The sequence below is a fragment of the Pleurodeles waltl genome, chromosome 9, assembly GCF_031143425.1.
Source record: "Pleurodeles waltl isolate 20211129_DDA chromosome 9, aPleWal1.hap1.20221129, whole genome shotgun sequence".
Classification (NCBI taxonomy): Eukaryota; Metazoa; Chordata; class Amphibia; order Caudata; family Salamandridae; genus Pleurodeles; species Pleurodeles waltl.
The window spans coordinates 228,831,811-228,856,009 of record NC_090448.1 but is presented as its reverse complement, the minus strand read 5'-3'; the positions used below and the strand labels follow the sequence as shown (position 1 = coordinate 228,856,009).

The following is a 24,199-nucleotide window of genomic DNA, read 5'->3' as shown; positions in this document are numbered from 1 at the left end:
ATATTATAGGATTATGTTTTATTCTTCTTTAGCCATGATGTTACAGTATTGGGGATGTTTTACAGCATTGCTAAAAAACTGCTAACAATCAAGCACTAGGAAAGCCAAAAGGTCTCATCTTTGTGACTTTGCCAATAAGTCCTAAAAACTAGAGCGATTGGCCTGGCCAGTGCTTGTTTTTATTTTCTTTTAATTGCAAATTTTATTTGTATACTTTTCATCACTTTTGGGCTTCAATAATTTTTCATGTTATCTTTTCTGTGCTGTTCAATTTCTTTTTTGCCAGATTGTGGTGTTTCAAAGGGAAATACTCGGTCCTGTTCTTTATGACCTTGAAATATCAGAAATATCACACATTGTACACGTACATGTCTAAGAAAAAGCAACACACTTGTTAGCTGAGTTTAGGCACTTTTGCATGCTCCCCACTTTTATTTCCTTGGGAGCAGTAAGTTATGTCCATGCTTTGATACATGATCTTGCATACTGTTTCTTGTTAATGCAATCTTTCCATTCCACATAAAGATGCAGAAATCCGTAATTGTACCAGGGATAAGGCTCTTTAACTTCCTCCCGCCTCACATTTCACTGCCTGTGATTTTCAGACTGCATTATTTACTATTCACATTTTACATTGAGTGGGCTTTGGGTTACCCCCCTTTAACGATTGACTTGTTTTGGTCAACCTCCTTTAGCCATTTTTTAGGACAGCGTCAGTCTTATCTTGGATTAGAGCAGCCTAGTATACATCTCTCACCTCATGCTGTTGGCTGGTGGGCAATCATTCTCCCTTCTGAAAATGGATCCATCGCAATGCACAAGAAACTTTGTATTTGAAAGTACACCCAGTCCATCACACCTTTGTCACATTCAGTTTTTTTCCTCACACATGCTTTGTATACAACAAGCAAACTTTCCTTTGCCTTGTTTTCCGAAGAAAGCCTAGTAGTTTACACCCCCTTGACATGCAAAATCTCCTCTGCCTCCCTTCCTTCAGTTACAGCACAGCATGCTTTAACCACTCTGTCCATCTCCTACCTGCTCCCGTCATATAACATAAACTTGCAGAATTTTATCTCATAAGGATTTCATTGTAACATTTGGATGGATGGTTTTTAGATCCCACTATGGAATTAATCCTTACCACATCCCATGCGACAACTTACCCTTCGTTTCCGTAGAAAAAAATGACAGTGCTCTTAGTTAAGAGCCTGCCTTTGTTAGAAGAGTCACACTTTCATGTTTTACTCTGTATGCGGCAAGCCACATGTCACTTACGTTCTTTACTCTAACCTCTGTGCCTTTGGCTGGGAAAAGTAAAAGACTGATCTTTCTGAGAAGGAAGATTCACACCTCTATTTTTTGTACTTGAAAACTCCTGCCTCCACTTCAGTTCTTTGAAGGTGTGATATAGAACCATGCAATGGAAGTGATCTTTTCCTACAAATCCTACTTAAAGAGTAATGACATGTTAGAAGAAACGAAGGCCTGTATCGCCTCAGCCAATGGAAGATCTGCTGAATATGCATAGCTTTTGGTCAATGATGTTTCAGTTTTAGCATGAGGATACGGTTATGTTTTTGCATATAGATGCTCAATGCTTTTGAATTCAGAGGGTCGGAGTCACAAAGCCATTTGCAGGAGTAGCTTCAATATGCATATGCAAGTGGCTTGAAATGTGAGTGCAAGTTCGCCTTTAAGATTTACTCATGTGTAACATTGCCCCTTTGTGGTCTAATATTACACATAAGGAAATCTGTTCTTAGGAATGGGGAGTTATTGGTCCAAGGCTAAGATGCCCTTAAATGGTTGGCAACAAGTACACCCTTGTGTGTTTGAGGGATTTTACAAACTTGATCGCGAGCCTCTCCTACCCGGAAAACAGTCAGAACTACACTCCTATCAAAGACCGCAGTACATGCATTTAAGGAAGGGGAAGGTTTTTCGCTAGGAAAAATATGTTCATAATAGAGAAACAAACATGTAATTTCAAATAGAGAGACATCTGTGCATGCGCAGCGGAACAATTTCACTAATAGAGAGACATCTCAGCATGCTCATCGGAACACTATGTACAATCACGCATCCATATAAAAAAAGATTTTGAGAAAAAAGGGCCCATAATATTTTCCATCAATACTCCAAGCAACTGGTATCAGTTGCAGGTTTTGTGAATTATGATCATGCAAAGATAGTCCCACAAGTGTAATTGTTCATAGGGTACAACTGTTCTTATCAAAATATACTAGCATTAGTGCAATTGCACTCTTCACCCTCCTTCAGATCTCCCTTCCACCACACCCCACTTATTTTTAGGGATGATACCTTTACATTATCACTGTGGATATTGATTTACTTTCCTCATTAACAGGAGTACATCACTGATTGTTTTCAAGGTGGGAATGGGCCTTAGAAAAGATTGTGAATATTCACAAACCCATTGACTTGAGGGTGTTAACAAATTGTCCATGGCATCTCTGTCATTGAACACCCATGCCACACCATTGGAAGAAAATGACTCCTTGAATATTACACGAATATAGGCCATTATTGTGCATGAGTAAGTCCCTTATGAGTGCAAATTAATCTTTTTTGAATTTCTAAAGCTAATTTGCACTTGTGCTCAAGTCATTTGAGCTTGCAAGTTAACATTATAGGTGTTGATGGCTTTCTGAATCAATCACTAAACATTAAATTAAACCTAATTTAAAGGGGTGCGACATAAAAATACTTAATTCTAGCCTGAACATCAGACCGTTTCACTTCCTCTATCTGGTGATTGATCAAAGGAAGATTAAAGGATCAAGTGTTGCAGGAAGTGTCAGGCCGTGGAATCATAGCACCCTCAAGGTAATTTTTCACCTTCCCTTACAGGCACACCCTTTTTATTTTCACTATTTCGAAAATCATAACAGAGTTCTATTCGAAACAGCTCATTAATAGAGCTCAGGAGAGAATAAGAGGTTAAGGTTCCCCACTAAAGGATTAATTCCTCCAAAAAAGTAGAGAAGGACATGAGTGGGGGGACAGTGCTTTGTCAAAAGGTGTAGTGTGGTGCTGTGTTACTAAAGATCCGCATCCTTCAATTCTGCTGCTCACAGGTCTAGTCAAGCTATACCTTCACAATTTTCTTTGTGGGCCCTTTCTGCTTAGTGTGCTCAGTGGAGGGGCTCTTAAATTGCAATATAATTCCATGTCAGAGTTGAGTGGGAGCATGGACTTTCAAAGGTTGCAAACTATGTGAAAGAGAGAAAGGAATGGCAATTATGAGAAGAGAAAGGAAAAAAATAAAGACAACAGGCAAAAGAGTGCAGGAGAAAGGGAATATAGGCAATGCAAGAGTAATAAGAGATGGGGTGTAAAAAGGGTGTTGGGGAAAGAGCTATAAAGAAGAGATAGAAGCTGGAAAGGGAAGACAAAAGAAGGAAGAATAGATGCACAAGAAAGGGAAGGACAGAAGGTGGGGGAGAACAAATTCAGTGGTTAAAAGAAGGAAGGATTTGGGTAAGGGAGAAGGAGGAGGAACGATTCCAGGAAGGAAGTGAGAAGACAGGAAAGAAAAAATGGAGATATGCAAGAAAAGAGAAGACTGAAAATAAGGAATTAGGGAGGACAGAAAGTTAATTGAAAAAGTCTATATGCTTTTGTATGGCATATTTGAGTTCATTTACTGACACTGATACTATTTCCTTGATGATAGAGACTCTTGTTGATATGGTTGTTAATTCATAATTGTTTATGATTTGTGGATCCCTGTACTGATAAACCTTTTGCTGATTTGTGGATTTCTGTATTTATGAAACTTTTACCAAGTTTTCACCCCCCTCTCACAGCCCGCTACAATACTATTCTTAGTCAGAATGTGTGACTGACAATCTCGTTAAGGGCAGGTTAAAAAATTGAAATGAGGTAAAAAAATAGACTTGACAAAGGATGGTAGACAGACATTGAAAATGACAATTTGAATACCGAAATTACTGCTGTAGATTCTTTTGCGTCTTACAGATGTATAGGATTGGACTGAAAAGTGCTCAATGGTAGGTACTCTTTTACTGTATTTTCTTGGCGGATGAACCCTCTAACAAGTCTGGGAAGATCAGACTTGCCTGGCACACTATGACAGTATTGAAACACTTATTGAGTGCTCCTTCAGAATTGCAGATTAAGTCTATGGCTATTTCAGCTAATGAATTTGGAATTTGTGCTGGAAACTTTACAAGTTTGTCCAATTTTCTCAAAGTTGTCATGGGAGAGAAACCTCTCTGAGGACCATCCACGTCCCCCTGGAAAGGGTCAGCCATAGTGAAGGACTTTGATTTCCTGGATTATTTAGTTACTTTTCATTCCAAATTGCCTGCAAACGTGTAAGTGTTTTGGTAAATTAGATGAATGTTTTGTGTAAAATGCACCATTTAGCTCCATTTTTGTCTTCATTTCCTCAGGGATAATGGAAGTGTAGAAGTCCCCTATGCCACTCTCCCTGGGCCCTCATAGGCAGGGTTTCACTAGTTTGTTTTGCTCCATTTACTATGTGTTTGAAAGTGATCTATTTTATTATTATTTTTTGTTTACTCCCTTGATCCAAAACATGCAATAAGTACTCTATCTAAACAAGAAAAGGCCATATTTGCGATCATGTTGGGCTCTGAGAACAAGGGCTTGTGATGGATTTGCCGTGTTGCTCCTCCTTTAGCTCCATTTCCGTTAAGTGCGGATCCCAAAAATCATTTTTGTGTAGTGACGTTACTGCTTCACTCTGGAATTACCTGGCGTGGTCCTTAATTTAGCTGTATGAAGAAAAAATTATTGATATTAACTAACTCTTCGCTTCATTCTAAAACAAGTTGTGTATGGCATTTTGTTTACATAACCTATAATTTCCACAACCTCATTTATGTGTTGTCAGCGACCTAAGTGCCATTGCAAATGGACATAAAATGTGGGAAAAGGTGTCGAGAACAACAGTAGAGAAGAAAACGAAGCTTGAAAAAGAGTATTTGCATACACATAAACCTTAACAAAGAGGCAGATTTCATTTCCTCGCTGGCCTTTAGTTTTGTAGAGGAAGCAAGTTTGTGGCCAGAGTACAGCATCTATACCGATCCCTTTGCAAAACAAAAAAACATTTCTTAGTTAACATTTCAGGGCAGAATGCATATCTACATCTCTGCCCAAAGGAACGTTTTTTCATATGTTACAGTTGCTAATGATTTGTGGCTTTCTTAATGATAAAAAATGTCTTCCTTAGGTACTCAAGGCAAGCAGAGTTATGTTTTACCGATATGCTTTACCCTTGACTCTTTTTTAAAACATCCCTCTTAATTGAGGAGTTGTCTTGTCCATGTCCCGTCAGCGTTGCCGCGATCCACTTTCGTTTACTTTTCTTTTATCCATTTCTTTTGTTTGTTTTTTATTTGATCCTCTTTTCTGTTGCATCCTCTTTGCACCCTCGGTCTGTTCCTCACCCACCCCTGTACAATCCTTGTTTCTCTGGGTCAGCTCCTCACTGTTACCCCATTATCAGCAATCTTGTTTCTGATCCATTATGTTTGTTTACTCATCCCTGCTTCTGTGTAAAAATGCCCATATTTCACTCAGTAAGCTGCAGAAAGTTTATGACCATTTCCAGTGTTTCTTGAAGTTTGAAAGAAAATGACGATCATTTCCACAGAATTGATATGAGCATTCGCACATTCCAAAAACAGTTCTGTTTAGTCGCTGAATCTTGGCAGGGAGCTTAAATTGGTTAGTATTGCCTCAGAAATATGGCTTAGTCAGTGAAATCTCATTCGTTTGTGCCCTCTTCCCTGAAGATGTTCAATGCCCGGTACTCTATTGTAAGCTACTATATCTGTGTGAAGCGACTTTCTGGAGAAAATAAAGTTATGCTAACTCATTAGGAGATGGAGATAAAATAGGACGTAGACACAGCAACACACAGCAGAGACAAGATTAGAAAGACTTTCAGGCTAAGGCAAAAGATATAGAGGATTAGAGGGTTTGGAGATAGAGTTTAGGTAGATTATGTACAAGGCACAGGGAATCTCAATTGTCTCCATTATAATTTTTAGGTGAATATATGGGATACTGGGCAGTGTGGAGCAGTAGGAGGAGGGGGTGAAAGAAGAAGTGGGTAATCATTTGGTATGGTGAAGAAATGTTTAGTGAATGTTAAGTAGTGGGGAATGAAGACAGAGAAAATTATTGCTTGGATCAAAATGCAGTGGCGAAATCGAGCACTTAGGGTGAGTAAGTGGCGGAAAGGGGGTTAAAAAATAGTGGTTTACGGTTTTTTTCTTCATTCTTCCGCTACAGAGGACCCCAAGAGTCATGAATTGATTTATGAATGGTACAGTGTAGGCGTCTTGGATTATGATGAGCAGAAGAAAACGTACTTGGTGCATAAGGCCACTAAGAATAACTTGGTGAGAGATGCTAATGGATATCCCATCCTGAACGGAGGTGTAACTGCAGCAGGTATGATGTACTGTTGAACAAGATCCCACTGATTTTTTTTAAAGGAAGTCTGTAATGCCGTACAACATTTTAAGTCTGAGTCACTTTGTGGTTGTGTACTACAGTTGTGACCACAAAAAGTTGAATTCATGAGTTTTCAAATCTGACTTGCTGCATTTTCTGACTCTGTCTTACACTTTCTACACTTCTACCTGCTAACTCTGCTGTTAGGACACACTAACTCTGCTGTTAGGACACACTTTCCACGAAGTGTGGGATCCCATGAGAGGGTGGGCAGCCACTGTAAAAGCTGTGTACATCCACAAAGTCTTAACTTTGTGGAAATTCACATCTAGTCACAATTACTTTCCACATCCATTTTCCACATCTAACTTTATTGACAAAAAATGCTGGGGTAAGTTTCCCTTTGGATGTAAAAAAAACTCACAAACTTACCCATGTTTTTAGGGGTGCAGAAGAAGGGATTTCTCCTCATGAAAAAATATACCCACGAGGAGAGCAAAAAAAAAAAAAAAAAAGAAAATGAAGTTAAAGGATAATTGCACTCAAAGCGACCAGATTCTGCACTGGTGGAAACTCCACTGGTTTAGTGTTAGGCATACACAATACACATGGAAATGTATATATTTTGTGAATTTCCAAGTGTAATCAAAACAAGGATTTTTCATTTTCGGTTTGGCTCATGCTTCTGGGCTATATCTCATTTGTTATGCCTTTCACTTAGCACACAGAGCACCACAACATTTCTTTGTAGACCTCCTGTATATCAATCAGACCGATAACTGTTTATGCTATGCATGCTAATAATACATATATATGAATTTCAAGAATGTTAAAAAATGAGGTCTCTGCAAAACAGTATTTACACATGTCCAAGAAAACGTGTTTGTCATTAGATAGGAATCATAACTAACTATAAACTAAGTAAATATTTTGTGGTTTTGTGATACCTAGTTGGACGTTTGTTGTTATGTTATATCATAATTTCTTAACACTTTTCCCTGATTTCCACAGGAAGGTCCCCACTGATGCCTTGTCAGTACTGGGTACCCCGGGTACGCATACAGTTTGCAGCTGAAGATCCCAGAAAGTTTGCTCAGCGTGTGATCTCCGCCAATTCCTTACGTAAGAAGACAGAGTCATGGCTACTGTACAACCTCTATCTTGACTGCATGCCATTGGATAAAAAATGGACCATGGAACAGCAGACTTTGAACCAAATGAAGCAGTTTGCTCTGAGCACTGCAAGGTTGAAAAAAGATGATAGGTATGTATGAAGATTAGTGTCTCTGATCTCTCTTCTCCCATTCTACTCACCTTTAATATATGTATATTTACAAGCACCTTCATTTTAAATGGGCATTTTATTCGATCACTTTTACTAATTCATTTTATTCCATGATTATATTTTCTAACATTTCCCTGTTTGAATGTCTTCAACATCTAGAATATGCTTCCTCGTGTAATTATGTTAGATGGTGCTGAAAGCTGTCCTTCACACACTTTCCAGTGAGTAAATGGACAGTGTGTTACAGGCTTAGTGGGTATCTTTTAATAGCATGAAAATGCTTAACATATTTTCCAACACAATCACAATTGTGAGGCTGCTGCAGTTCTTACTACACTGCACACTCTTTTCTCTGTGACCCATTGCATGATAGTAACAGTAGCTTTACTGCCAGAGCTGGCCCTCTCATCTGCTTACTCCTCAGATTGATAATAATGGATATGATTCTACTGCAGAAGCTGTCTTTCATCTGAATTCCTTACTGGTTCAGATTCTTAACATTGCATGACAGATCCAGCCAGCGCTGCAAGCATTCTAAACTAGTCATGAAAGTGAGAAAACAAGTTACACCAGTATTGGAACTTTCATAGATGCACATTCTTGAATCATTCATCGTCATCAAGATGGGAGCCCCCGGTACAAATTACACAAGTAGTGTTGAAATATATTAACAAAAGGGCCCTAGGCCTCTTCAATTTAACAGTCTATCAGAGTAATTTTTAGGAAAAAGACCAAACTTGAGCATCCACCAATCAGACGACACCACCCTCTAGAATCCTCCTGAGAGAAGCTCCAGCACCTCAGATTTTCTACTGCACGTCGTGCTAGGGAGTCTCCTCAGAGCTCTGCTCTTTATTCACCCCTTTTGGATTAGCTTGAACATATGTTTCTCTGCTAAAAACTTATTTGAACTGATTGGGGTTAACACCTTCAACATGTCTGACAAAGAGAATAAGGGTTTATTCTGAAATTGCAAAACTTGTGGTAAGAAGAGACTACATTCTGAAGACCCTCATCAGGATTGTATATACTGCCTCTATCCAGACCACTCAGCCAAGGACTGTAAGGTTTGTCGTACCTTTTCCTCTAAGACTCTTAAGGATAGAGAAGGCAGATTATTGATTTGGCTGCAAAAATTTAAATACAGAGATAATCCAGTCTCTGACTCTGATAGTGATGACTCTTCAATATCCAAAAAATCATCAAAAAGGGCGAGATCAGACACAAGATCTCCTTCCCAACAATCAAGAAAAGCCCACAAAAAGACTGCCTCAGGGTATTACAAGGGCCGTAGCCCCTCTACTTCACCTCAGAAATCTTCCAGGAAAGGGGAGAGAGGTCATGCCAGCAGTTCTGAGAGGCATAAAAAGTCATCCTCTGTACCTCCATCTGTGCCTTTCAAAAGGCCTTCATCTACTTCTACAAAAAAGGTACCGTCGACGACGGACTCATCGTCGACGAGACCGTCGGTGAGTGCTTTTCCACCGCCAATGACGACTTACACCCTGCCACCGTCAACGACGACACTTCTGACGACGACATCGTCAACGACGAGTGCCCCACCGTCGACGAGAGCGGCATTGACGACCTCACCGTCGATGAAGATCTACACCTCATCATCGTCGACCACGGTTATGACGGTATCTGCTTTACCATCGTCGACGGCCTCGTCGACGGTATAGTCTTCGGTAAGGCTGTCATTGATCAAAATCTCCATGCGTTTGCCATCGACGACTCCACCGTCAACGAAGTCTATGTCTGCGCCGTCGACGACACAGTCGACGAGGGAAAAACAGCATAAAACACAAGAAAGACTTACCCCAAAGCACACCTCACCTAGTAAGGTGACCTCTCTCATACCAGTTCACTTGTTAGAGGGGGGATGAAGACTCGTACGACGAGGGTCCATTTGGGACAGCCAATAGCCCATCTCAATTGAATGTCCAATATCAGGACGAAGACGAATTTGATGAAACCTATGACCCTCAATTCTATGGAGGAGACCAACAATATCAAGAAGGGGCATACATTCCAACCTCTTTGCTATCTGACCTCCGAGCAATGCTGGCTGATTACAGCAGGCGTTTTCCTTCTTAAGGGGAGCAACCTCCTCCATCGCCCGTTTCCGGGGTTACCACTCCACATCAGAGACCGGCCTCTTTACCTCTAACAAATGTGGCCACGCCGGATATGACTTTACCCCAGGACACTGAAATGTCGGAACGTGATCACGAAGAAGGGGAGCTCCTTGACACTCATTCCTAGTGGGATGAATACATTATTCCTGCTCCTCCATCTCCTTCCCAATCAAAGGTGGAGTCCACTCCAGACGACATCGGAGGATTTCATAATCTCCTGGAAAGAGCAGCTAAGCGTTTCACTTTGCCAATGCCGTCAAAACAGACAGATTGTTTTCTTTATGATTTTAAAGAGCCATTTCAGAAATCTGTGCGCTCTATTCTGCTGGTCAGCTACTTATGGGAAGAACGGCTAAAAGTGATGCACAATCCTGCTACTTTCACAGCAGTGCTGCCTCGATTGGACAAAAAATACAAGCCACCAGACGATGCCCCAGCATGTCTAATTGGTCATCCTAATCCGGACTCAGTGGTGGCTCAGGCAGCACAGAGGAAGTCCAAGAATCCGTCTGCTCCGATTTCTGCACCTCCAGACAAAGAAGGTAGACGGCTAGACAATATTGGGAAGAGGTTCTCCTCGATGGCTAGCCTGGTGATAAGAGCTGCTAACTCACTAGTGGTGTTAGCCAGGTTTGACAGACAGCTATGGGCAGACATCGCCCCACATATTGGCCAGTTGCCGGAGGACGGAAGATCAGAGGCAAAGAAGACGTTGCAGGAAGGTCAGCGCACGTCAGCTGAACTTATAGACTGTGCAATGGACATAGCCACGACTGCATTTCGACAGCTCGCAGGTGCGGCTGTACTTAGGAGACAAGGTTGGCTAAAGGCTACATCATTCCGGCCTGAGGTACAGAATAAGATTTTAGACCTACCTTTCGATGGCCAGGCATTATTTGGTAAACATATTGACGAGGCTTTACAATCTATCAAATCCGACATGGATACAGCAAGATCATTAGGGACTCTCCAGTTTCGAAAGCCTTCCTTTTGAGCTAGAGAACGTGGACAGCCTTCATATAGGGGAGGATATCAGCAATATAGATATTCAACCTATCCTTCCTCCTCTCACCAGTTCTGTCAATACTACCCACAAAGACAACCACCGCAAGCGGCTTATGGTAGATCTGGCACTAGGGGACACTCAACCCGCCCTGCTAAACACTCGGCTCGTAGAGCCTGATACATCTGAGGCGCCGGCTACACCCAACTCTCCTCCTCTGGTTCTAGGCGGAAGGATATCCCTGTTCCTCAAGCAATGGCAAGTCATCACATCAGACAAGTGGGTCCTCCAATTAGTGAAACAGGGCCACACTCTGGAGTTTATCCAACTACCTCCCTCCAATCCTCATCGCAGGACTCCTTCAAGGTACCCAGAACAACTCAAGAGGGAGATCAACAAGGTGCTCCTCAAAAGAGCTACAGAGAAAGTTCCTCGGTCACAGCGAGGAAGAGGGTTTTATTCCAGGTTCTTTCTCATTCGCAAGAAGTGGAAAGATTGGAGGCTGATCCTCGACCTAAGGGAACTAAGCATCTACTTAAAAAAGCAGTTGTTCCGCATGATAAGCCTGGAGGATGTCCTCCTGCGTCTGAACAAGGGAGATTTCATGTCTACACTAGACCTAAAAGACACATATTTCCACATCCCCATCCACCCTACCCACAGACAGTACCTGAGATTCATGGTAGCCGGAAGCCATTTTCAATTTCGTGTCCTCCCTTTTGGCCTAAAATCAGCTCCTGGAATATTCCATGGACCATCACTACGGACGCATCAATGGAGGGCTGGGGAGCCGTGTTGCAAGATCTTCAAGTAAGTGGCAAGTGGCCACTAGAGTTGAGAGTGATGCACATCAATCTGCTACAGCTCAGAGCAGTTTATCTCGCATTGCAGGCTTTTCTCCCAAAAATAGCAGGATCAGACATAGTAATAAGAACAGACAACACCACTACGATGCATTACCTCAACAAACAAGGAGGCACAAGATCTCTCACCCTCTCCAAGGAAGCCCAAAGAATTTGGAATTGGGCCTTGCAGCAAGGCATCAGACTCACAGCGGTGCATTTGCCGGGGATAGAGAACAAGATAGCGGACTCGCTCAGCAAGATCGAGCTGCCACGAGTGGGAGCTGGACCAGTCCACAGTGGACTACATCTTTTCCCAGTGGGGAACGCCAACAATAGTTCACCAACAAGTGGAACCCCAAATGCCAGTACTTTGCAATCTGGCATCACCAAAAGGGATCTTGGGGGAATGCGTTTTCTATAGTTTGGTCAGACATCTTTGCTTACGCCTTTCCTCCAATTCCATTGATCCCAAGAGTCCTCACGAAGATGAAGGCAGAGCCATGCATCCTGATATTGATAGCTCCATACTGGCCTCGCCAACACTGGTTTGCAGAGCTTCTTCTTCTATCAATGAAGCCTCACATTCCACTGAAACCGTCTCCACAGTTACTAACGATGAACAAAGGACAAATATCGCACCCGGATCCTCAGTCGATGCGATTGTCAGCATGGCTCCTGGGCAAAGGGAGCTTGCACATCTGAATATCCAACAGGAATGTAGGGACATTTTGTCCAGAGCTAGAGCGGATAGCACTAATAAGGCTTACTCTTGCAAATGGAAAAGATTTTGTTTCTGGTGTCACCAGCGGCAAATTGATCCACTGTCCTCACCACCGGAACAAATAATGCCGTATGTATTGCATTTAGTGCAATCAGGCCTGGCGCATTCCTCCATAAAGGTGCATCTGGCTGCAATAGCATTATACAGGCGCTCAGACTCTTCACCCTCGCTGCATTCCTCCCGTTTAATCAAAGTTTTTTTAAAGGACTTTTCAGGGTCTTTTCTCCATTCAGACCTCCTCCTCCCTCGTGGAACTTGAATATTGTTTTTGAACAGTTGATGAAGTATCCGTTTGAACCGATTCATCAAGCCTCTCTGAAATTCCTTTCTTGGAAGGTTGCTTTACTGGTGGCTCTCACATCAGCCAGACGGGTCAGTGAGGTACAGGCCCTCTCCATACAAGGGCCGTTCTTACAAGACGAACTACTGCTGCGCACAAACCCGCATTTCATCCCGAAGGTCCCTTTGGACTGCCACATCAACGAGCCCTTTTAAAACCTTTTTTCCACATCCATCTACTCCTGCGGAAAGAGCATTACACTCCTTAGACGTTAAGAGATGTGTTCAGTTCTTCTTGGACAGAACTAAGTCCTTTCGCCGCTCTAATCAATTGTTCGCAGCTTACAGTGCACCCAGACAAGGCCAACCGCTCTCCAAGCAGAGTATATCCAGATGGATCGCTTCAGCCATTCGATTCTGCCATCAAGCAGCGGGTAAACCTCTGCATTCATCAGTCCGCGCTCATTCTACTCGGGCAATTTCTTCCTCAGCAGCGCTGTTTGCAGGGGTTTCCCTGCAAGACATTTGCACAGCAGCAACATGGAAGAGCTGCCATATATTTACAAGACATTACTGCTTGGAAGCACTATCTCAAGGAGATGTAGCAGTGGGCCAAGCAGTCCTCAGGAACCTCTTCAGGTGAAGGTGAGCCATCTCTTTCATCCCTCCATCCTATATCAGGTATGCACATTGTTTATGTCTCTTATGTTTGGCTACAGATTCAATGCTTATTATTATGTTTAAAAAAAAAAAAAAAAAAAAAAGGAAACAGAGAAAAGTGAAGAGAAGTAAAAATGGGGTTGACAGACGGTATTTTGTTTGAAGTATTCCTTTATATATTTATTTATACATATATATATATATATATATATATATATATATATATACATATACATATGCAGGTGTTTTGTGACATACATGGTTACAATGCTACAATGTGCATAAGTACTGCTCGCTACTCTGATTCAAGCATGTGAATCTATGAAAGTTCCAATACTGGAGTAAGAAAATTAGTTACTTACCTGTAACTGTGGTTCTCCAGTATTGGAATCTTTCATAGATTCACATGCGACCGACCCACCTCCCCGGAGATGCTCACTTTCACCTTCCTCTCTCTCTCTCTCTCTTTCTCTTTTCCTCTCTTTAACGCACTTGTGCTTGGAAAATCTGAGGTGCTGGAGCTTCTCTCAGGAGGATTCTAGAGGGTGGTGTGGTCTGATTGGTGGATGCTCAAGTTTGGTCCTTTTCCTAAAAATGACTCTGATAGACTGTTAAATTGAAGAGGCCTAGGGCCCTTTTCTTAATATATTTTAACACTACTTCTGTAATTTGTACCGGGGGCTCCCATCTCGACAACGGGGAATGATTCAAGCATGTGAATCTATGAAAGATTCCAATACTGGAGAACTACAGTTACAAGTGAGTAACTAATTTTCATCTAAGTACTAGAATCACCCTTAAGGTTGTTGCATCCTTCTCTGCTGTTGCTAATGTTCCTCATTCACAACTAGTTGGCAACACTTACAGTGCAAGAAGGATCATGCTTGCTGTAGAGACATTCCAAAGCAGTAGTAAAGGAGGGAGTTTGAGATCTAAGAATACCCAAATCACCATGAAGATAATTTCTCTTTCATGCTTCTCTGCATCCTACACTCAACCAGGTCTTCCACGTCCCCACCTCGATGTCAGATAACTTCCCTAGAGCTCTGTTATTTATACCACCAACAAACCTCTTCTATATGGATCACAGCAGGCAGAACATGGTATGTGGCTAAAGGTAAATATTAGGGCTGGTAGGCATATCATCCTCTCTTTCAGTTGAGACAACTTCCATTATTCACTGGTGGCATATCATGGCCGGTTTACTTTATTTACAGATACATCATGGCTAGTTTTCAATAAGCGCAGTTAACACATAGTGGTCCACCTCTGTTAAGCTGAGGCTGATGTTATTGTCAGTTTCCCTCAAGGTTTTGAATCCTGACCAGTTTCCTTTATGTCAAGGTAACATGCCATAGCCAGTTTCCTGCATACCCCCACTAAAGAGTTTTCACTTGGGGATGTGGTCCAATATGGACACAGTTATGTTAGTCTCTGCACTGCCATGTTATTAAGGGCTATAAAGAACTTGTAGCTAGAGGCACTTATTGATGATGTACTGATGATGTACTGATGGGTACTCAATCAGCTGGTTGGAGGTTGAATCATTTTATTTTATCTTCCTGGATGGAGGAAAATCACTTCAGATCATTAGGTTCTCCAGATTGTGGAACAAGGTTTCTCTCTACAATTCCTTTCCTACCCTTTATACATGCCACCCACACCACAACATTTCCCTGTGGACAACTTGTCTATACTCCAAGTAGAACTTATGGATCTCTTGGCCAGGGGGCCAATAGACAGGGTGTCTGTTTCAGAAATTGGTAGTTACGCCTGTTGCTTTCTGATTCAGAAAAAGACCAGAGGCCTTCGTCTAATCTTGGCTTAACACCCTCTGAACTTCTTCTGATGGAAGGACAATATCAAGATGCTCACTCCTGCTCATATTCTCTCTGGCCTCGATACAGGAGGCTGGATGGAAGTGCTGGATTTGCCGGATACATACGCCCCCATCCTTTAGCCCCACAGACACTACCTGTGGTTTCAGGTAGGCCAGTGGAGCTTTCAATTCTGCTTGCTTCCCTTGGGTGTCTCAGGTGTTCACAAAGGCAATGGTGGTGGCCACAGTCCATCTGCAGAGGTTAGGAATACCAGTCTTCCCAGAGCTCAACAACAGGATACCGAAGACAGATTTACCCCAATCATTTATCAACTGTCTCTAGACAATGGCCAATCTGTTGATACTGTTGGGTTTTCTATCAACGTGCCAAAGTCACACCTGACTCCTTTACAACAGCTCCAGTTCATCTGAGCCATCATGAATATCGTACTCTTCTGAGCCATCCCTCTGCCACAACGAGTCTAGGACATTCAAGCTATGATCACGATGCTACGACATGCAGCATGGGTCTCAATGAGGTTCGACTCGGAGGCTTCTAGGCTTCTTGACTGCCTGTGTCCTCTTTGTGGAACCCACCAGATGGCACAAGCGGGCTGTGCTGTGGAATCTGAAGTCTCAGTGTGCTCGGAACTAAGAAAATATGCCAGATCACACCTATGTGTGGAAAGAAAATGCAAAAGACCTGTATGTGGTGGCTCCTCAACTGAAACTGGAGCGGCCGCAGACCCCTCTGCCTAATCCACTCAGAGATAACAGCTCTGATGAACGCATCATTAGAGTTGTGAGTGATTCGCTTGGCACTGAAGGCATTCCTCCCAACCATCAAGGGGAGCAGTAAAGTTGCTCACACACTACATGATCACCATGTGTTATAGCAACAAAGAGGGCAGAATGGGTCGTGGACCCTGTACCAGGAAGCCATACTTCTCTGGAAGTGACAGAACGCTCAGGGCATCTCCCTCTTTGTTTAACACCTGGTAGGGTTTTTAAATGCCAAGGCAGACAAACTCAGCTGACATTGCCTAGTGGCTCACAAATGGCAATTACACTTGGATGCGGCACAGGGAGTCTTCCAACAATAGGAGGAACCCTCTATCAATCTATTCGCCACCACAGAGAGCGCACAGTGTCACAACTTTTGCGCATTGGAATTCCCAAGGCAGTCTTCTTTAGAAGATGCTTTTCACCCGCATTGAGGCATGGAACTCCTGTACACATTTCCACCACTCCAACTCCTGCCCAGAGTGCTCAAAAAGATCAAGAAAGACTGGCACAAGTCATCATAGTGGCTCCTGACTGGGCAGAGAGAGTGTGGTATACAGACCTCCTGGCCATGAGCATTTTCTCCTCTTATCCAGCTGCCCCTTCGGGAGACCACACTGTTGCAGCAATGGGGTCAGGATCTACATATAAACCTATGCAACTTACACCCCATCCATGGAGATTGAGCTGTGATAGTTAATGGCTTTTGATTTTTCTCCTGAAGTAGTTAGTGTTTTCCTGGCAGCCAGGTGTTCGTCCACCAAAACTGTTCATGCACCACTTTAGGAGAAGTTTGTGGTGAGGTATTCCTCCCATCATATCCTGCCCTTACAGGCTTATCTTTCTGATATCCTCTTGTTACTTTACCATTGGCCCAGCAAGGCCAAGCTTTCTACAGTTACCACATCAACCATCTCTTTTTTAAATCACTTGTTGTGATGCATTTAAAGGGGTTGATCTGCCTGTTCGGGCCTGTCCCACTTATAATGCCACAATGTGATCTGAACTTAGTCTTGACTTACCTGATGCGCTTGGCTTTTGAGCCTGTGCACAGTTGTTTTTACGGTTACTTTTAAAATGGTGCTTTTCATTTCTGTGATTTCTGCTAGGCGCATGGTTAAACTTCAGGCCTCATCAGCAGTGCCTTCTCATGTCTCCTTTCAACACAAGTTGGTCCATCGTACTAAGGCAGCATTCCTTCCCAAAGTAGTCATGCCCTTTCGTCTTTGTCATCTTTTTATGTGCCACCTCACCAGCTGGAAGTAAAAAAAGTAAGACTACATTGTCTTGATCCTAAAAGGGCTCTCTTCTTTTATATTGAGAAAGCCAGGGTATTCTGACAAGATGAATAGCTATTTAGCAGTTTCTTTGAAGCAAAAAAGGACAGGCAGTGCAGAAGAGGACCATCTCTAGGTGGTTTGTCCTTTGTATTATCATCTGCTGTGGACTAGCCAAGAGACCACCTCCAGATGGCTTGCATGCTCATTCTACCATGGATAACCATGTTAGGTGGGATGGTCAGTTTGCCCTCTCGGTCATGCAAGATTTCCTAGTATGAACCATTTTACAGACCCATCACCTGAGGGGTACTGCTTTGATATCTACCTTTGGTAATGCCTTTTCTGGTGCAGGCTATTTAACCTCAGATTCCTCACCTACCCTTTGACCTCCCCATTCTGAAGAATGGACTCTTAGAAGGCATATATAACAAGCTGCCAATCCTTAAATTCTGAACACTGACTATTATTTGTTTCTTAAGGCTCTTGCTTATAATTAAATAATTGCTTAGATCACCTGGTCTCTCTCCCCTAGTAGGGTCTGAGTAATAGCTCACTTTTTGGAAAAGTGTACCTCGGTGTATTGTGTTTAAAAATAAGGAAACTTAACACTGGACGGGCTCATTCTCCCACTCCCTCGATTAATTAAGGTGGTTTCTTGAGGCTTCACATTTGATGGCATGGACGGAGTATAGAAAGAAACTTACACCTACGCCGCAGGTGGCTTATTTGTACTGGTCCTGACATCAAACTGGCCTGCTACGGAGAGGCACGGCACAATACAATGCCGGTTGACGCCACCTGTATGTTCTGAAGGTAATTGCTATGTAAACGTTTCCAAATCCTTTGTGACTCCTGACGTTATTCAAAAGGTGGGGAATCTGCAGTTACCTAGAGTCTCTTGCAGAAAAGACATTATTGAAGGTCATTTACATGTTCTTTAGGGGTTTAGGGATGGCCACGGAGGGATTTATAGAGATACGTCGCCCAGCCACACAAGAGTAGGCCAACTGCATTGCTCTGGGGGTGGAGTCATGTAACTTGTACTTTTGTAGTAAGTTTGCATTTAGAGTTTGTGAATACCGAAAGTAGTAAATTTAAATCGAAGCCTAAACTTACTCAAAAGTGCAACTTACATTTGTCAATCAGGCCATGAGCCTCTAAAAAGTAATACAGCTCTGTTGAGGGGTCTGATGAATTTATAAAAGTCACAATGGTAGACAAGCTTCAGCTAAGTTACTGAGTCACTCTCCTGTTCCTTGCTTTCTGATGCTCCTTAGATATCATTATTCACAGCCCTTAGTTCCCATACCTTCAGGTCAAAGACTTGTTAAGTTTACATGTATCAGACCTAGAGATCACAGGTTTGAATCCCATTCAGGCCAACAAGCCCTTCTATCTTTTTGAGGTAGGTAAATTGAATACCATTAAAATGTGAACTAATAAGACTGGTTATTTACACTTTGAAGTGTGGCACAAATACAGTAGCAAGTACTACATAAACATCATTACTTTTCCAGTTGTGTTATACACATTTCCCATCTCATTTCATCTCTACTTCCTATACTCATTTCCTATATGCTGCAGAAGATGCTCTCAGTATGTCTACTTGCTAAACCGCCTTCTTTGTGCCTTTAGATTATTGGATCACATGAACCATCTGGAAATGGAAGTGAGTCTGGAGTATTCACGCACTATGAATAAGATGATCTTTGACCGAGTCGTCTCTTCCAAACCGCAGATGTATTCATATGTCTTGCTTCCAGATAAAATGGTAGAACCTGTATTGAAAAAAGGTGAGTGACAGTTTACATGGATTATCTGCTCATGTGAGTGCACCCTCAGTATCCTCCAATACAGGGACAAGATTTTCCTTCCTTCATATCAGTCTTTACATTGTCATATTTTTCCTTGGTTGATAGAGTTCTTCAAACACAGTTCACTAATTCAATAATTTGTGGACAACTTCCTTCTAGCTTACTCCTTTCTAATGTGGCGTGCTCACTTAATTGGTTGTTTTCCACAGTTTATAGAACTCCTTCAATAAAGGTTATTTCTTCCATAATTTAGGGCATTCTTTTCATCATGTTAACTTCAATAGGGTGTGCATCTGCCAATTCAACTTACTCATGTCTGGCCTGACTTGTATTCCGTTTTCCCTTCCATAGCTCGGGTTGTATGTCAGTGCAGTTACACCACCAATGGGCTCAGGCTGTCCATCTTTCAGGTTCATAGTTTCAATACTTCTGGACACTTATTCCTTTGAAATCATGCAGTTCAGCATTGTGGAGAGTGAAATACTTTCACTGTAAGGTTGGAAAGGAGAGTCTGGATTGTTTAAAGTTTAGTGTTTTCTTTCAGAGTATGTTGTGGTGTCTTTGTGTAATGGAGGTTCCTTCACCCTATTGAATTGCTCCTTCCATGGAGTTAAATCTTCGATAGTCTTGGGCACATCTAGTGGTTCATTCTTTTGCAACCATCCTTGATATAACTTTTTTTGTGAAAAAGCCTGACTCATGAGATTTGCCCATGTGTGTACCTAGAAGCACCTTGATTCATTTGATATCTGCATCAGTTTGGGTGGCACTCATAGCTAGATCACTCAGTTCATAGCTTGTGCACTTAGGTGGATCATGTTACTCTTTTCATTGGGGGAGACTTGTTACATTGTGTAGAGAGGGAAGTGTGGGGATGAGAATTGGAAGAGAAGTGGCACTTCTATATCAAATGAATCATTTTTTGTACTTATTTAGAATACTTTCTGCTTGTCATGCCATAAATGCCTAATAACAAGGTACAATTATTGCTTACTTAGTTGTTTTTTGAGAAAATTAGCCTTCTCACAGGAAGCTGGCTGAGCCATCCCAGAATGCCTTTGATAAATAGTAGTTAACAGATTTTTTTCCACTCGCAGTGAAAAGAGAACTAAATGCACTACCTTTCGCAAGGCATTTTTCCATTTCATATGTTCCTTTGTACTTACTTTAACAGCCATCATTGATACATCAATGGATGTCTCAAACACGGGTTTTCACTAGCTTGCAGGAGGAGCTGTTTTGAGAAGGCAAGGCTGGTTAAGCTCCACATCCTTCTGTCCTGAAGTTTAATTGAGGATTTTGGACATACCTTTTGATGGTCTTAACCTGTTTGGAAAAATGTTGATGAGGCTATAAAAGGTCTCAAAAAGTACTAAGCCTTTTACAGTACTATAGATCACAGTTGTCCGCATTTTGGGGTTCATGCAGGTCCTAAACTTACAGAGGAAGATTCAACCAGTTTGAAGAACACCACCAACCATCCAGTCCCCAAAGACCATTCGTATCTAATAATGAATATGCTTTTAATCACAGTCGGGGGTAATGATACAGGAGGTCATCAGGACAAAAGAGGAGTGCTTCGCAATCACATTTCAATGAAAACTTACTGCCTTCCCCCTCTTCCATCTCAAACAAAGAAGACAGGGGGTAGAATTTTGCTATTTGCTTGGCAATCTTTAACAATGGACAAATGGGTGAGGCAAACATTTCTCACAAGTCATGTTTGGATTTCATTAAAAAAACAGCAGTCTGTCCACCCAAGAATGAACATCACCTCCATCTGAGGGAGTTACAACAGGAAATTCTCCTTCTCCTTCTCAAGGGAGCAGTAGAGTAGTCCCCCAATCCAAGACAAACCACAGATTTTACTCCAGGTTCTTCTTGATAAGGAAGAAGACGGGACAGTGGAGTCCAATACTCGACTTCAGACAGCTGAACAAGTTTTTGAAGAACCAGTTGTTTTGCATAATCACACTTCAAGATGTCCTTTTGATGATACAAAAAGGGGACTTCCTAACTTCCCTGGATCTTGTGGATGCATACTTTCACATATCTATCCACTAGAAGTGCAGAAAATGCCTGTTTTTTCAATGGCAGGCCAACATGATCAGTTTAAGTTGCTCCCTTTCGGGCTCAGGTCAGTGCCTCAGATTTTTATCAAGGGGCTTTCAGCAGTCTCAGCCTTCCTGAGGCAACCGGGTCACCAGGTATACTCATACTTGGACAACCTGCTCATCAAAGGAAGATGCAAAGGCTTCTATGGACGCCTCTGTCAATCTCTTTCAGAACTTTGGTCTCGCACTCAATGTGGTACCACATCAAAAAACACTTTATTGTACAATTGCATTTTCTACTTACACGCATTGAATTTGCCTTTTTAGGACACTTTGTTATGAGAACAATACATTTCTGAACACCTAATTTAGAACAAAAACTTTAGGAAAGGTGAACTTTCAACAAAAACTTTAGAAAAGGTGAACTTCAACAATACCAGCTCTGCAAATGAGTCTGCATTTCCCCATCCCATTGTTAACGCGTCCCTCTATGATAATTTATTACACATCAGGACTTGCTTTAGGCCAATGAATCTTTTGACCCCGTTGAGAGACACCTTAGGACGAGATAGCTAATCAATATGTCAATAATATCATCAATATTTATTACTACAATACATTAAACTTTAGTTAAAGACATTAATCAGCTCAAGACACCAGCATGACCTTACAGTCATGAATAACCACACCAGTTTAGTAGAATTTTGTGAGTTTTATTCCCTATTATTTACAATTCTAAAAGCAGGTGTGTTAATCTCAAACCCAAGAAACACAATAACATTGTCATAATTTGGCAACTTGAATAAGACTTAAACAACGCAAGGAGCACAATTATTAAAACATAACTCAGAGTCAGCATAGATCAACTTTAGCAGAGTTTCATTAACGCATCAGTTCAACAAAGAATAGATTCAGTCGTTTGTCCATTTGCGTCAGTTTAGTGATTACCTGACCTAACCACTGATTAGCACTGGCATGTTGGGCTTCATGCAAAACAATTTAGAACACCAATTTGGAAACACATAACTATGGTCTCTGTCAAAATAAGCAGTTGGTACCTAGAAAGGAAAAGCAAACAGACAAATCACAATTTCATTGTCATAGTTACCCTCCAAGGTTTAGGTCAGCATTCAGATTCAGTCTTCGTCTTCAGGACAATAAGATGATTTGCCAACAGTCAAAACTCAGCTCACGGGAAAAAGGGGCACTTCCCTCATAAGACGGTAAAGTGTAAAAATGGGCAATCTAAGGAAGAGGATGGTTCTAAGTGAAATCAGCAAAGTCACTAAACAGAGTGACAAAGTTTCTGGATAAAATCAATAGCTTTCCTTAACCCACCTCCTAAAGGCTCCCCGTGTCAGGGGTTTTTATCCCTTTTTCATTGTACATTCCCCTAAAATGTCATTGGTTCATGGTTATACCCCACTATCTTTACCCAGTTAGAAAATAGATGATTTCATTAATCTTTCACCCCATATTTGTTTACAGACATTTTATTGGTCCATATGATTGACTTCTTCAGAGGTAGCACGTCCGGTATGATTCCATCCTTCTGTAATTCTTTGCATATCTTTTGGTCAGTAGCTCCATTGTCTTCACCGGTTTAAACGACCATGTACATTACATTAATCTACATTGTTGCATTTTGACTAACATTTTCTACAAGCAATGTGAATTTCATGACAACTGATCTACTATGGTTACATTCAGTTTCTAGTTTGAAGAAAACAAAAGGTCATGTCCTTTTGCGAGTCAGCACACTGCACGTTAGAAAAACACATTTAATATCAGAGCCAGGCTGCTAAGCTTCGGCTCATGCCAACTTAAGGCCTACAAGAATTATTTAGCACAATTTCAATAGCGTAATCATTAATAATTAGTATAAAACTTGTTCAATTTCAATAAATCATAACATTAGTCATTTTATTAATCCACGTATACATTGGCGGCCACTAACCGTGGTCACATTTCAGGTGCACGTTTAAGCGAAACCTAGTAATACAGTTTTCTATGCAGCATTATTGCACACTATTTCATAAACATTTCATGTTTATATAGATTATATAAGCTACGCTCTCTCACCATAATTGTCCCTGTACATGACACAGCATCATTTTCAGAAAAGATTCACTGAATTTCATGACATTTTAACATTGTAGGGAGCTCCAATCCCATCTAAACTTCCTTTTTTGTGACAGTGGAAGATTTAAATGCTTCAGACAATATAGTGCCATTAGAACCTTCAGAAAAAAAAGAAGCAGTCTGGAAATAAAAATGCCATTGTGTATGGGATCTTCCCTCCACCAGAATCAGTAATGAATAAGGGGATGTCTACTTTCCAATCCCGATCACTACCAAAGAGAACGAAATTGTAAATTTAGGGAAACAAATGATGAGGTTTTACACTGGCGTTTGCCTTGCCTGAATGTTTGAGGGATGAATCCTGAAGCCCAACAGAGGATTGTGGGCTGTAAGTGGATCACATCTAAGTGGGGGCCATATAAAGTCGAAAGACTATAACACAATTACAAATAAGGCTTGCAATTGAGAGAAAGACTAGTGCAAATATTTCTTGCATGGTGTCTACATTAGAAGATGGTTTTTCAACAATGGCCTCAGATTATGGCCCATCAGAAAACTAATCAGAAGAAACAGAGGTACTTTCAAGCAGGGAAAAGAAGTGGAAAGTATCTGATGCCCCTTCATCTGAGTAGGGAAAGCTCCCTGGAGCTCCCACCACAGTGGCGGAAAGCTCTGCAGAAAAAGTATACAGAAGTGTTGGCAGAGGTCTTGGCCCATAGGACAGTGAATAGCATTTTGTAGTATGTGAGGAATTCAGCAGTAGTACTACTGCACAAACTACACTATATAGTATGTAAATAGGCCTCAATGTCTTTTGGAAACATTACCGTTTATGTTATCGTTTTAGAGAAGATTTACATATGCCGGGTCTGGTGGCTTAGTGGACTAATGTGTCC

At 41.6% G+C, this 24,199-nt stretch overlaps 1 protein-coding gene across 1 annotated transcript in view; it reads left to right on the top strand.

The window, feature by feature from the left end:
• The window catches only part of DNAH1 (dynein axonemal heavy chain 1), an 827,745-nt gene that overhangs the window by 77,140 nt on the left and 726,406 nt on the right, over positions 1-24,199 (top strand). Inside the window, exons 7-9 of the mRNA XM_069206595.1 lie at positions 6,316-6,477; positions 7,492-7,744; positions 18,989-19,146. Coding sequence (XP_069062696.1) covers positions 6,316-6,477; positions 7,492-7,744; positions 18,989-19,146 — 573 coding nt within the window. The remainder of the gene's footprint in view (positions 1-6,315; positions 6,478-7,491; positions 7,745-18,988; positions 19,147-24,199) is intronic.